This window comes from Vombatus ursinus, unplaced genomic scaffold (assembly GCF_900497805.2).
Source record: "Vombatus ursinus unplaced genomic scaffold, bare-nosed wombat genome assembly UNPS02010320.1, whole genome shotgun sequence".
Taxonomy (NCBI): Eukaryota; Metazoa; Chordata; class Mammalia; order Diprotodontia; family Vombatidae; genus Vombatus; species Vombatus ursinus.
The window spans coordinates 650,054-664,681 of NW_020950098.1; the positions used below are offsets into that span (position 1 = coordinate 650,054).

At 40.1% G+C, this 14,628-nt stretch overlaps 1 protein-coding gene across 1 annotated transcript in view; it reads right to left on the reverse strand.

Annotated features, from left to right (window-relative positions):
* Window positions 1–9,285: 9,285 nt before the first annotated feature.
* NUP107 (nucleoporin 107) overlaps window positions 9,286–14,628 on the reverse strand; it is a 52,192-nt gene continuing 46,849 nt past the window's right edge. The window contains exons 25-28 of the mRNA XM_027854179.1: window positions 14,398–14,523; window positions 13,690–13,803; window positions 9,976–10,143; window positions 9,286–9,540 (exon numbers count right to left, since the gene is read on the reverse strand). Coding sequence (XP_027709980.1) covers window positions 9,433–9,540; window positions 9,976–10,143; window positions 13,690–13,803; window positions 14,398–14,523 — 516 coding nt within the window. The 3' untranslated portion in view covers window positions 9,286–9,432. The remainder of the gene's footprint in view (window positions 9,541–9,975; window positions 10,144–13,689; window positions 13,804–14,397; window positions 14,524–14,628) is intronic.

Below are 14,628 nucleotides of genomic sequence, written 5' to 3' on the forward strand. Positions count from 1 at the left end.
AGGAAGGGCTTCAAGCAGAAGTTGGTTCTCCACCATCTTGAGTGAAACCAGGGATTCCAAGAGACTAAAGGAAGCAGTGCGTTCCAGGCATGGGAGTTAGCCTGTGAAAATTGGGGAGATGCAATGTCATGTGAAGAACGGCAAGAAAGCTAGTTTGTACAATAAGGCAAAAAAGGCAGGATGGAGCCAGGTGGGAACAAGCAGCAAATGCCAAATAGAGGGGCTTATATTTGATCCCAGAGGTAATAGGGAGCCACTGGAGTTGTGGAGTTTATTATTATGGGAGATACCATAGTCGGATGTGCACCTTAGGAATATCCCTTTGGCAATTGTGTGGAGGATAGACTAACGTGTATCGGATTGGAGACCGTATATGATTTGTGTTTCATCATCTGCCTCCAATCTCCGGAAGCGGAGTCTGAGGTGATCCAGGGTCAGACCCAGTGAGCCGCAGAGACACAGGGCTGGGCAAAGGGGACACGCAGCAGAGAGTCCCTGCTCTCAAGGAGCAGGTCTAAGAGCCTGGTAGAACAATGTGTTCAATGAGGGCGATGTCAAGGGAGAGCCCCAGATGGGTTTAGAGCTGGACTGGCTAGGTACACTCTCATTTTACAGATAAGGACACTGAAACCCAAAGATGGGAAGGGATTTCTTGGAGGCATTATGTAGCAGAGTAAGAATTTGACTCATTTCCTCTGCCTCTGAATACAACACATTTTCCACTACCTCACACAAGTGCTTTCTTGCCAGGGGAAAGGAAAAATTGGAATAAAGGAGCTAGGAGGAATGGAAGAGACTATCTAGTTATTTTCCAGATGAGGAAACTGAGACCAAGAGAGGGAAATGGCTTGCCCAATATGGCCCAGCTAGTAATCTTAGTCTACCTCACCCATGATCTCCTCACAGGGGCAATTCAGGGCTCTTTAAACCATTCTGCCTCAGACAGACATAAAACATGAAAATTCATTCTCAGTCTTGTATGTAAGCCTTTTCATCACGTATTTGCAATTGTCCAACCTTAATTCTGTGTGTTTTACACGCCTGTCCAGAATGTTGTATGGTGGATTCAGCACTTGTTGAATGGAATGGAATTTCTGCCTTTTCCATTCGGTTTGGGAGGGATGCTAGACAACATAACCTCTAACTCATTCTTTTCAATATTTCCAGATTGATTAATTAATCTTCTCCCATTAATCTGCCGTGTGAGCCAAAGTCTTCTACCAGTAAGGCCTTCTTCCTCTTAAAATTCCAGACTTATTTTTTTATTTAAATTATTTATTTTTAATTTTCAACATTCACTTTCATAAGATTTTGAGTTTTAAATTTTCTCCCCCTCTCTTCCCTTCCCCCTCCCCAAGATGGCATGCAATCTGATATAGGTTCTACATATACATTCATATTAAACATATTTTCAAATTAGTCATGTTGTAAAGAATAATTAGAACCAATGGGAGGAAACATGAGAAAGAAGAAACAAAACAACAACAACAACAAAAGAGCAAATAGTATCCTTCCATCTGCATTCAGACTCCAAAGTTCTTTCTCTGGATGTGGATAGCATTTTCTATCATGAGTCTTTTGGAATTGTCTTGAATCATTGTATTGCTGAGAAGAGCTAAGTCTATCTCAGTTGATCATCACAGAATGTGGCTGTTACTATGCATAATGTTCTCCTGGTTCTGCTCACTTCGCTCAGTATCAGGTGATATAAGTCTTTCTAAGTTTTTCTGAAGTCCCCTTGCTCACCATTTCTTACAGCACAATAGTTTTCCATTACATTCATATACCACAACTTGTTCAGCTATTCCCCAATTGATGGGCATCCCCCAATTGATGGGCATCCCCTCAATTTCCAATTCTTTGCCACCACAAAAAAAGCTGCTATAAATATTTTTGTACATGTGGGTCCTTTTCCCATTTTTATGATCTCTTTGAGATACAGACCTAAAACTGGTATTGCTGGGTCAAAGGGTATGCACATTTTTATAGCCCTTTGGGCATTGTTCCAAATTGCTCTCCAGAATGGTTGGATCAGTTCACAACTCCACCAACAATGCATTAGTGTTCCAATTTTCCCACATCTTCTCCAACATTTATCATTTTCCTGTTTTGTCATGTTAGCCAATCTGATAGGTTTGATGTGGTACCTCAGAGTTGTTATGATTTGCCCTTCTCTAATCAATAATGATTTAGAGCATTTTTACATGACTATAGATAGCTTTAATTTCTTCATCTGAAAACTGCCTGTTCATATCCTTTGACCATTTACCAGTTAGGAATGACTTGTATTCTTATAAATTTGACTCAGTTCTCCACACATTTTAGAAATGAGGTCTTTATAGAGACACTGGCTATAAAAATTGTTTCCCAGCTTCCCCTCTAATCTTGGTTGCATTGGCTTTATGCAAAAACTTCTCAATTTAATGTAATCAAAATCATCCATTTTGCATTTCATAATGTTCTCTATCTCTTGTTTGGTCATAAATTCTTCCCTTCTCCATAAATCTGACAGGTAAACTATTCGTTGCTCTCCTAGTTTGCTTATGGTATCAACAAATGCCAGGCTTATTACTGCCTCCAAAACTGCTCCTGGATCTAGAATGTCCTTCCCTATTTCATCTATCGGTCCAAATCTTCTCCTCCTCCAAGGTCCAGCACAAGTATTATCTTCTCCAGGGATCCTTCTGCAACTGCCTCAGCCAGGAGTGTGCTGGTAAATGCTGAATAACCATCTCACTGGAAAGAAAAGAACACATGTGCAACACATTTAAAAGTTTAAACTGCATTAGCATTTTCTCTGTCACTTTCTTAAGCATAGGCAATTAATAAAACAATAAACTGAGCCCTGATCTGTAGCATTTGCCAATTTCTGAAGTGTAAATACCCTGAAAACTTTGCAACCCGTATCAGCTCACATATGATATCCTGTCTTCTGAACTCCTATAACCTTTCCTGCCTATGTTACTCACTTGGCACTCAGTCATATACTGATTTGTATTGGTATTTAGCAGTTTCATGTCTGTATTTCCTTTCACCCCACATAGAAAATTTTTCATAGCTTAGAAGCTAAAGAGCTAGAAAGAACCTCCAGGATCATCTATCCAGCCCAATCCCATTATTTTCTTTTTTCTTTTAAATAGTATTTTATTTTTTTCCAGTTACATGTCAGGACAATTTTTAACATTTATTTTTATATAAAATTTTGAGTTTCAAATTTTCTCCCTTTCTTCCTCTCCTCCCCACCCCAAGATGATATGCAATTTGATATAGGTTATATATGTGTGATCAAGTAAAACATATTTCCATATTAGTCATGTTGTGAAACAAGAAATAGAACAAAAGGGAAAAAACATGAAAAAAAACTAAAGTGAAAAATAGTATGCTTTGATCTGCATTCAGACTCCATCAGTTCTTTTTCTGGATGTGGATAGCATTTTCCATCTTGAGTCTTGGACTTGTCTTGGATCACTGTATTGCTGAGAAGAGCTAAGTTAATCATAGTTGATCATCACACAATGTTGCTGTTACTATGTACGCTGTTCTGGTTCTGCTCATTTCACTTTGCATCAGTGCATGTAATCTTTTGCAGGTTCTTCTGAAACACACCTGCTTCTCATTTCTTATAGCACAATAGTTACATTCATATACCACAACTTGTTTGGCCATTCACCGATTGATGGGCATCTCAATTGCCACCACAAAATTAGCTGCTATAAATCTTTTTGTACATGGAGGCCCTTTTCACTTTTTAATGCTCTCTTTGGGATATAGACCTAGTAGTCAACCCCATCATTTTAAAGATTACAAAATTGTAAGTACCTGAAAGTCAAAGACTTGCATATCATAGAACTCATACAAAAAAAAAAAAAGAATCCCTGCTAATAACCAGCAAGTGGTCATCCAATTCTTACTCTAAGATCTCTGAGGAAGCGAGACCCACCACCTCAAGGCAGTCCGTGCTATTTTTGAATGGCTCTAATTGTTTGAAAGTCTACCCGACCTCAAGCCTAAATCTGTCATTTTGAAATGTCCATCCACTGTTCCTGGTTTTGTCCTCTGAGACCAAACAGAACAAGCCTAATTTCTCTTCCAAATGCCAACTCTTCAAATATTTGAAGACATCTATCATATCCTCCCTAAATTTTCTTTTTTTCCTAAGGGCTAAACAGTCCCTTTCGAATAAGCATCTTTTTTTATTTAAAGAAGAATCTTAAAATATTTTTATTGATAGACATATATTGTTCTTATTTGACCTTAATTTCCAAATATATTCTATTCCTATCCAGAGAGTTGTTGTTTGTCTTTCATTCTTAAAGAGGACCAATAACATCATGAAAGTGACTTCTTAACTTTCGAGTGAATTGGATTTAAGTGAGGCAGAACTGTGCAAAGTCATCAGCCTCATTCTCTCCTCCAGTCATTGGAGTCCAGAGTCCAGTGGCAAGACATAAGTCAATATGATTGGCGATGGTCCCACCCACAGAGTAAATGTTGTAACAAAAAATAAAAGAAAAATTCAGCAAAACTAACCAACAAATAAACAATGTCTGACACTATCACCCATCATTCCCCACCTCTGCAAAGAGGGGAGGTAGCATATTTTTTGTATTGACTCTCTCAGCATACAACACAGTCCTACAGATACAGACTTTGAATCTTTTGACTAATTCCTACTTTGATGTTTCATCATGGCATGGAGGTAAGTGAATTCTGAAAGATGTGTCTAGTTGCACCAAACAGGAAGTAAGATGATGGACTCTATGGTCTGTCATTCAAAGACTGGCCTAGATAAAGTTAGAGATCATTGCAAAAGCAACCTTCAAAGGCAGTCTTAAGGACTGGTAGATGGATTAGGATCTGAATTGGGGGAATACTGACATCAGTGAAATCACAAACCCTTGAAATAATGAAGTACTGTTGAATGAATGAGTGAGAAAACAGTACAAGAAGTATATAAAACTGAACAAAAGTGACTCTAACTTAAAACAGGTTGTGTTGTGCTCCAGAAGTTTCTAAAATATGTCTTAGAAGAGAGTTGTATAGGACCTAGAAATCATCCCTTAAATGTATTTGTAATTCTGTTGATTGGAACTTGGGATTCATTTTCTCATTGAAACAAATATAAATTTTGATTGTCCACAAAAGCCTGTTTAGCTTTTAACATAACTGAAATTGAAATACTAGTCCTGAGCCTTAAGCCCTCCTGCACCCTGAATCTTTGAGTCCTAAATCCCACTGAGCTCTGAAGAGAGATATCTGAAGATATCTAGAGAGTGCCACAAAGTTTGCAAAGCATTTTACAGACATTATCCAATTTGATTCTTTTAATAGCCTGTAAGTCTGTACAGAAACTCAGTGTGTACCTGTGTACTGTGAGGTAATACAGGTATTCATCCACATTGTACAGATGAAGAAACTGAGACTCAGAAAAGTTACATGACTTGCTTATGGTAACACAGCCTGTAAGTGACAAAGTTGGTATTTTAACCAAGGATCTTTGACTCCAAATCTAGCACCCTTTACTATGCTGGTGCTTTTGATTATTATTGTCTATCAATAGCAGTTGGGTGGTGAGGACCTGGAGTCAGGAAGACCTGAATTCAAATCCGGCCTCAGACACTTACTAGCTGTGTGACCCTGGGCAAGTCACTTAACCTCTACTTGCCTATTTCCTCATCTGTAAAAAGGAGTTAATAATAGCACCCACCTCCCAATATTGTTGGGAGGATGAAATGTGTTCATAATTGTAAAGCATTTAGCACAGTGCCCGGCACATGGTAAGCACTATATAAATGTTAGCTATGATTATTATTAAATCAAGCCCAAGCTCATCCTAGCAGTCCAGGACTTCTTAAATTCAAATAAACTCAAACTCAACACAAGCAACATTGGTTATGCTTCTTTTAAATGCCAGGTACTTTGCCAGATGCTGATTCTATTTTCCTTCATCAATTGGATTCTCACATTGGTCTCCAAAACACATTCTTCCGCTCCATCTAACCACCACCATCACTGCCCCTTGACTACATCATGCTCACAGTTCTCCCCTATATGGCTTGTCTCCTTCCCCGTCTTTCCCTGTTGTGGCACTGGTTTCCCCTTTCCCCGAACTCTTTTGTCTTTATTTAACTAAGTAGAAAATGTGAAAACTCCCACCCAAATCCATAAGTAGACATCTCTCTCTGCTAAGGTCTGACTCCCCCACGGACCTATAGGATCCCCAAAATTACCGGAGGGGTTAAGACTCCCCTGCAAAGAAAAAGGACTTGGCGTTGCTAGAGAATAAATCCCCTTCCCAGAACCTGTACAGTCAACCTAACAGCCACGCCTAGTGAAGGGTGGGGGCCCATTTTCTCATGATCCTGGCCAAATGACACATTCTTGGTTCTGGAACTCATTTGATCTAAGATTTCTTTATTGCTTCTCTATGGCCGCTTCTCTGTGGTCAACTCCCAGCTTGGCTGAAAAACATCATCCCATTTAGTCACTGCCTCCATGCACTGCACTGTTTGGGCCGCATGATTTCCCAGAGCCCTGAGAGGTCACACATCTCAGCCTATATAGCTCTGTTCATCCCTTGCCAACCCACCACTCTTTCCCCAGCCCTGGATAATTCCCACAATCTATTTTCCTCAGCTCCTACTTATGTGCTGATGCACAGATCTGGATGAAGTTTCCGTTACAAATTTAAGCTATTAATCCGCCACGAGTGTCTCATGTAGTAGGGAATCCTTCTACTTCTTCCTAATGGATTCCCTCTCTCACTTTCCATAGAAGCTTTTTCGACCCTTCTGTCTTCAAGTTTCCTACACCACCTCCTCCTTTGAGGACCTCACCTCCTCCTACTTTACAGAGACAATTGAGGCAATCGCTGTGAGTTCCCTCTTCCCCTCGAGACCTCTCGAGAGACAGTCATCTCTCACTGCAGCTTCCTTTCCTCCAGTCTCTGATTAAGGGGGTCTTTCTTTTTGACCTTCTACATATGTTCCCGACCACCCCCTCCTGCCTTCTCCAGCAGATTGTTTCCTTACTCTTTTGCTCCAATATTCAATCTCTTCCTATTTACTGATTCCTTCTCTACTGCCTTCAAACACATCTTTCTGAAAAACCTTCACTGCTCCCCACTCTCTCTCTCCTCCCTTTCTCAGCCAAACTCCTAGAAAGAAGGGTTGATACTCATTGCTTCCATGGCTTATCTTCTCTTTAACCTTTTGCAATCTGGCTTCTATCCTCTACTCAATTGAAAATTTCTAGGGTTATCAGTGGCTCTATTAATTGCCAAGTCTGCTTCTTTTTTTTCCCCAGTCCCTATCTCTACTGATCTGTTTCATTTGACAGTTTGACTACCCTTTCCCCTTGGATATGTGTGTGTGTTTTGTTTTATTTTTTGACACCATTCTCCCCAGGTCTCTTTTGCTGGCCCATTGCCTGCATTTTACCCTGGAACTATGGGTGTTCCCCAAGGTTGTGCCCAGCTCTCTTCTACGTATTCTGTGACCTCATCAACTAAGATGGTGGATTTATCATCTCTATGTGGAGTACAGTGCTGACTTTATTTAGTTGGATTTCTTAGCTGGCTTTCTGAAAATTGGTTTCAACTTCCACTGATCCTAATCAACCATTATCTTTCCTCACAAGATTTACAAGTGAGTTTATATGTTGGTTTAGTGTTCCCTTTGGTTCTTATCTTCTGTTTAGGAAGTAAGTTGGATGTTTTCCAACTAAAGGCGCTTTTTAGCTTCATTTGGTTTCCTGGTTATGGTAATTGATTTACATTTGTTGCACTTGCACATAAAACTATTTTAATCAGTGCTGCCATTTTTGCTATAAGCCATTTAAAAAAAATCATTTACTTCTTTTAATAGTTCAGGATTGAGTGATTATTTCAATAGCAGGCCTTATCTTTTTCTCATAATCTTTGATTGGCTTCACTTAAGGTACCCATGCACAAGAAAGCAGTGAGTGAGTGTTGTCCAGGGTTTGATTGTAGAACCTTTCCCTTCACAGAACCAGTCCAGTGACCCACCAAGTAACAACTCCCAAAGACTTAAGCAATATTGCTCCCACAGGACTCCAGAACTGTTGTATTGTTTTCCACTTGTGAGTCTGTCATGGAAAACCATTCAAGCCCTGGAAAATTATTGTCTGTAATCCACCTCCCCTCTTCCCTTTCCATTGTTACTTATGTATACAATCTCGGTCTTCACTTCAGCAAGGTCTGATCAGGAGAATTCCTGATTTGCAAATCTGCTCCTTATAATAAAACTAATTAATTTAATGGCTACCTGATTACCGGTACTTCGTCTCTGGCCTACTGTTTCATCATTCTCAAGTTAGAAACCGACTCAGGAAAATCCTGTTAACAGATTCTTTGGAGAGTTTCGTCAAATTCTTTATAGGATTTCTCCAACTCTTTAACCAATGTTGATGAATAAGATACAATTACTTTCACAGTGGCCTATCTGAAAATGCTTGTAGTAGGAAACACCCAAACATCCTTTGAAATATTTATTGCCTTTCGAGCATATGACAAAATCAATCTTTGTCAACACCTTTGTTTGGCTCTCCAAGGAATAGGAAGCCATCCTTCCATTTAGCCACAACTTCCTTTCTTTTGGTTTTATTTACAGTGAAGAAATCCTGATTGATATAATTTAGCTCCTCTAGCAGGACACTGGTAATTGGTGACACATAAGGAACAAACATCCAAGCTGGGAGATCGTCTAACCCATGGGCTTCTTAGCGTTTACTGTCTCCTTTTCTTATAGTCTCCACACTGTTACTGAAGAAGTAAAGAGGAGTGAACAACATTTTGCATTTTTTGTTTTATGGGTTGCCATGGCCAATTTTTTTTTTTTTTAAACCAAGTGACCTATTAGCCATGAGCCTTTGAGTACTTGTCCAGGCTGGTCCTTGGAAGCAGCCTCAGCCTGTTGGCAGGGCAAGACTTGATCTACCATGATAGAACATGGCAGGGCTTCCTCTCCCGGAATAGCTTTCCAGCTTTAGGTCTGATCCTAAAGCATATTTAGGATAAGAAACTGAGGCAAACAGGGTTAAGTGAATTGCTGGGATCATACAGCTAGTAAGTGTCTGAAGTCAAATTTGAAATCAGGAAGGTGAGTCTTTCTGACTCCAGGCCTGGCACTCAGTTGGCCCTCATTTTCACTGGAGGAATCTGAAGAAAAAATTTTAAACTCAGATACTTTATTAATAAACATGAATTAAGAAATACTATTCTATAATAACTTGCAAAAGACTCTTGCCATAACTTTTATTAAAAGTACAAAAAAAATGTTAAATTTTACAACATCTTTTCCTAAAAATAACAATAACAACAACAACCACAACAAAAACCACAGATGTGCATATTTAGTGAAATCTACATTATGGAGCCATTAGGAAATTAAAGGAATTATACAAAATAGAAAATTACGATTGACTCTCATATCCCAATGGATCGAGTCCCTGATCTAAAAGCATTAATGATGATTCTCTCAGCTTCTGTAACAACTTCCTTAGTTCTTCCTTAGAAAACACCTGATGAGAAACAGACATAAATTAGAAAATTGACCTTAAAAAAAAAAAAATCCCACCACAAATCACAAACTCAAAGTTAACTAATGAAATCTAACTGGCATATATTTTCATGGATTTAAACTTTAAAGGGAAAAAAAAAGCTATTTTTGAGTTTTTATTTTGCATGATTCAAAATAGTTCTTTCTATAAACATCTAACCAGAGCACTGCTTCAACAGAGATTCTAAATTTGGGGAAAACATCCCCAGTTCCAAAGCTAGAACAATATTTTGTTAAGATCCACAAGTTCATTACGAACAGAAATTTTTTTTTAAAGGAACTTGTTTTTAACAATCACAAAGTGATATGACATTTTATATGAGCTCCTGATAAAGTGGAAAAATATTCAATGACCTTGTTCAGGTTTCCCTTCTCGACTGTCTTCTCTCCAACTCACCGCGTAAAGCTTGTGGCGATCTGAAGAAACCATATCAGCAAGCTGTAGGCACTCCTGGTACTGGCCTGTGCTGTGTAAAATTGTGTGGAGCAGGAAGCACATCATTGGCAGGCAAAGCCTTCTCAGCAAAACCATCTGATGGGCTCTTTCGTGGTCTTCTTCAGCATCCTCCACCCACAAAACGAAAGCAGAGATCAGCCTAAAGACTGGGCACTACTCAGGGGCTTAGTGTGCTCCATTAGAGAAATGGATGGGCAGGGCTCAGCCTGGGGCCCTGCCTCTGCCATACTGGGTGACCTCAGGCAAACCACCTAGTTTGTGGACAGCTCCATCTCCTCATCTGTAAAATGAGTCAGGTCTGATTTCCAAAGTTTCTTCCAGGTCTATGATGTGTTAGAAAAACCCAATGGTTTCCAAAAGTTGCACCACCTCTCATATTTAAAGAGGCTTCTGACAATGAAACTGGGGAGGCTTCAAACCTGATCATCTTTGACACCACTGTCCAGTAGCCAAGTCCTGCACTTGCCTAAATTCTAGCCCAGCTTCCCATCCCCGATTCCACCATCTACCACCTACTAGTCGAGATCATTATAAACTGGTCTTCCTGGCTTCAGTCCCTTCATCTTCTGCTTCACCCTATATACTGCTGTTACTATCCCTAAAGTACTGCTTTGATCATGTCACCCCTTGGCTCAGAAAACATAAAATAGCTCGCTATTCCTTCTGAATATGATTAATAGGAATTCAACTCTTCAGAGACACAGTCCATACTCTGGTCTGAAAATCATGACCCTTCACAATCTGATTCTGTCCTTCTTTCCAGCCTTATCTCCTATGGCCTTCTCTCACAGAGCCTGTGCGTGGGCCACCCACACTGGACTACCTGATGCTCTGAGCATCTTCTCAATTCTGTCTGTCCTCTGTGCCATAAAAAGGAATGCCCTCCTCACCTTCCACCTTGCTAAGATGAAGCTCGGTGTTATGTCTTGATGAAGAAATCTGCCTTCTGTCTTTCTGTAGTGTGCATGGGGAGGAATCTTGGAGTTGCTGTTGGAGGTGGTTGCTGTTTAATACTAGGATGGGTTCAGTGCTCAGGGCAGTGAAGAGGAAAGTGGGAAGAGACATCACCAGACAACAAAAAATAAAGACAACAAACCCTAAAAAAAAGAAAAAAGTCCTTCTCTTCCATGCTTTCCTTGATCCTTTGAACTACCAAAGTACCTTGTAATCACTCTAATGCCCATGAGGTGAGGGACTGCATCTTCACCTTTGCATCCCTCACAGGACTAACCTCTGAGCACAAAGTGGGAGGCCAATTTCCTGGACAGGGTCAAGCTCCATACATGCTGTGAGGAAAAGTCTTCTAGGCTTGTGGCCCCCATTTCTTTGCCTGCCTCATCTCCACCTCTTCCAATGTAGATAGATTCCCACTCCCATCACTCTATTGAAACTTCTCTCCTCACCATTACCAATGAGCTCTCAACTGCTCAAGCCAATGTTCCCCCGCCCCCAGTCTTTCTCCTCCTTGACTTTTTTGTAGCTTCCAAAACTGCCACCCACTCCTTCCTCCTGACATTCTTGTCTCTCTCCACTTGCGTGAGTTTTTTTCTGGTTCTCCTACCTGTCTGACTGCTCTTCCTCAGCCTTCTCTGCTGGATTTTCAACCAAGTCCTACCCATTAAGCATGGGTGTCCCTCAAAGTCCTGTCATGGGCCCCCTTCCTCTTTACTCTTTGTCAATGACTTCAGCCAGCCACAGCTTCCTTTATTGTCTCTAGGCAGACGACTCAAACTCTTCTCTCCAGTCGGCATCTCCAACTGCCCACAAGCCTCTATCTGTTCCACTTGCGTGTCCTTCTGGAAACTCAGACTCAACATGCCCAAGATGGAACTCAATCACCTTCCCCCCAAATCTGATCCTTCTTTCCCACTTCCCTATTGCTGTGATAGCATTAGCATCCATCAGAGCACCCAGGCTCAAAACTCTGGAATCAACTTTCACTATTTCCTCTCCCTTGCATTCAGGCAATTGGCAAGTCCTGTTGCTTTTACTCTCCAACATTCTGTGCGTGCACCACCTTTTCTTCACTCATATAGCCATGAGCCTAATTCAGGTCTTTCCCTTGACAACTGTAATAACTTAACTGGTTTCCCTTCATCTGGTCCATTCTTTAAATTAGAGTTTTAAAAATAAATTTCTTACTGTACATGTCACTGTCTTGTTCAAAAACCCTGAGTAGGTCTTAATAGCTCATAACATAAAGTATAAATTCCTTGTACTTGGCATTTAAGGTTCCTGATAATCTGAGTTCAACCTACTTTCCCAGCCTTATTTCTTTCCACATACTCTACACGCCAGAGACTACTGGCTCTTACCTGAACTCAACCTGCTATATTCTGCCTGTTTCTATTTGTGCTGGGTATGCCCTGGGCCTCGGATATGCTGCTTCTCTCTTTATTGTTTATCAAACAGTAAAGGTGCCATCCTTTCCACAAAACCTTCTCTGACAGTTGAAAATGTCCTCTTTCCTCAAATTTTCCTGTAGCACTGTTAGAATCTCTCCTTTACCTCACTATATTTTCTTTTTCTTATTTGTGTGTATATTTTATCACTCCAATAAAACTTAAGCTTCATGAAGCAAGGATTATGGCATTCTCCATCTTTCTAACACATAGGAATCAGGAATATCAAAGGACGCTGTATATAGTAGATGCTTGGTAAATACAGGCTGGACTGAACTGAGTGGCTCCCATGACTCCCATTCAGTTCCCTGGGATGACCAAAGCCCTTTGGAAAAGCCTGTCTCTGTATGCACTGAATTAATGCTTAGGTCTAAATGCTGCTTATGATTCTGGACAGAAGTCATCTTTTGTTCAGTTTCCCGAATAAGCACACACAATAAGTCTTAAAGGACAGTTTACATGATAGTTTGTACTTCACAGAACCTTGGAGACAGAGGAAGCTCAGAGGTCATCTGACTGAATTCCCTGAAGCATGAGGTCTTCTATGACACCAGCAGCGAGCAATCACTGGGCCTTTCCTTGAGCATCTCCCCTGGTTCTTACTACCTCAGGAGAAGCTACCTGCCCTACCTTGGGAGAGCTTTAATAAGGGAACTCCTCTTGACATTAAGTCAAAAACCTGTCTCTGTTAACTGATACTCATTAGCGCTTTTTCATAGGATCATAAAATTTTAGAGTTGGAAGGGATGTTAGAGATCACTTTATAGATGAAAGAAATGAGACCCAGAAAGGGGAAATGTATCGTGTGCACAAAGATCCTTCCTGGCTGAGAACAGAGCTCAGACTCTTCAAGTAATACTATGATGGACTCAAAGAAACTCAGACGTGGAAGGCTCTGCACACAAGGTAACTAGTCTGACCTCCTTCCCAGGGCAGGACGATTGCCTACCAGCTCACTGACAAGGTCATCTGGCCTCTGCTTGGCCACTTCCAGGGATGGGGTGCTAACCACGTATATTAAGGCACGTGCCAGAGTCTTTTCTCCGACTGAACCCAAAATCTGTCCTTCTGTAAGTCTGCTATTTTTTTCTGTAGAGATAAGAGCCCTAATCCTGTCAGTTAACTAGTTCCTATTTTCAGTTTAAGGTCAAACAATGGGATTTATGCATTTGAGAATAAATAGGTTGTGAAAGATCCTGTCAAGAGATGGAAATATTTGTAGTTTTATTTATGGACAATCTAAACAACTTACCTCTCTGACATCTACCATCCACCCTCCATCAACAAATAGTAAGACATTGTACATTTTCTCTTTTACTTCAGCAGTTAGGGCATCCAAATGACCTTTCCATATGCCATAGTCCATCTGCAGAAGAAACATAGTGTACGCTTAAAATCAAGGCATGAAATATTTCTAGAGTGCTGAGCAAGATGTGGTTTGGGAGACAATAATTCTAAAAAGCATATAACTCAGCTGTTGACTATGGTAACAGTCAATACCAACAACTTGCAGATTAAGTAAATTCTTTTTTTTTTTTTTTTTTGGTGAGGCAATTGGGGGTTAAGTGACTTGCACAGGGTCACACAGCTAGGAAATATTACATGTCTGAGGCCAGATTTGAACTCAGGTCCTCCTGACTCCAGGGCTGGTGCTCTATCCATGCGTCACCTAACAGCCCCCAATAAATTCTTCAAATTCCAACTTTATTAATGAATACTGACTACCTATTGAAGAATTTTTTTCCATTCTGTTTAATTATTGGGAAAAATGTTAAACAGATGGCAGGACAATTAACAAAAAGATCAAAGTACTTCTATTAACCTGTTCCAATGAATGCACACCTGTCAAAAATATAACCTTTTAAAAAAAGTATGTAGTTAAATTTAATCAAAAAATTACATTTCATTAAAAACACACACACACATGCGCACACGCACCCACATGCAAGATTTAACTTACTTCATATTTCTTTTCTTTGTGCTCATAAGCTACTTTCTCTGTGAAGGAAGCTTGAGGTATCAAAGTAGGTTTATGTGGAGCTGAATTGATATGCTTGAACCACTCATTAAAGGTTTCATGAGCTTCCTAAAAGTCAAGAAAAGGCTTTCAGAAACTTTTATTGTCATTGGTTTTGAGGATTAGCAATTTTGGCACATTACTGCAGGGCCAAGTTAAAAAATGGCTTAGTAT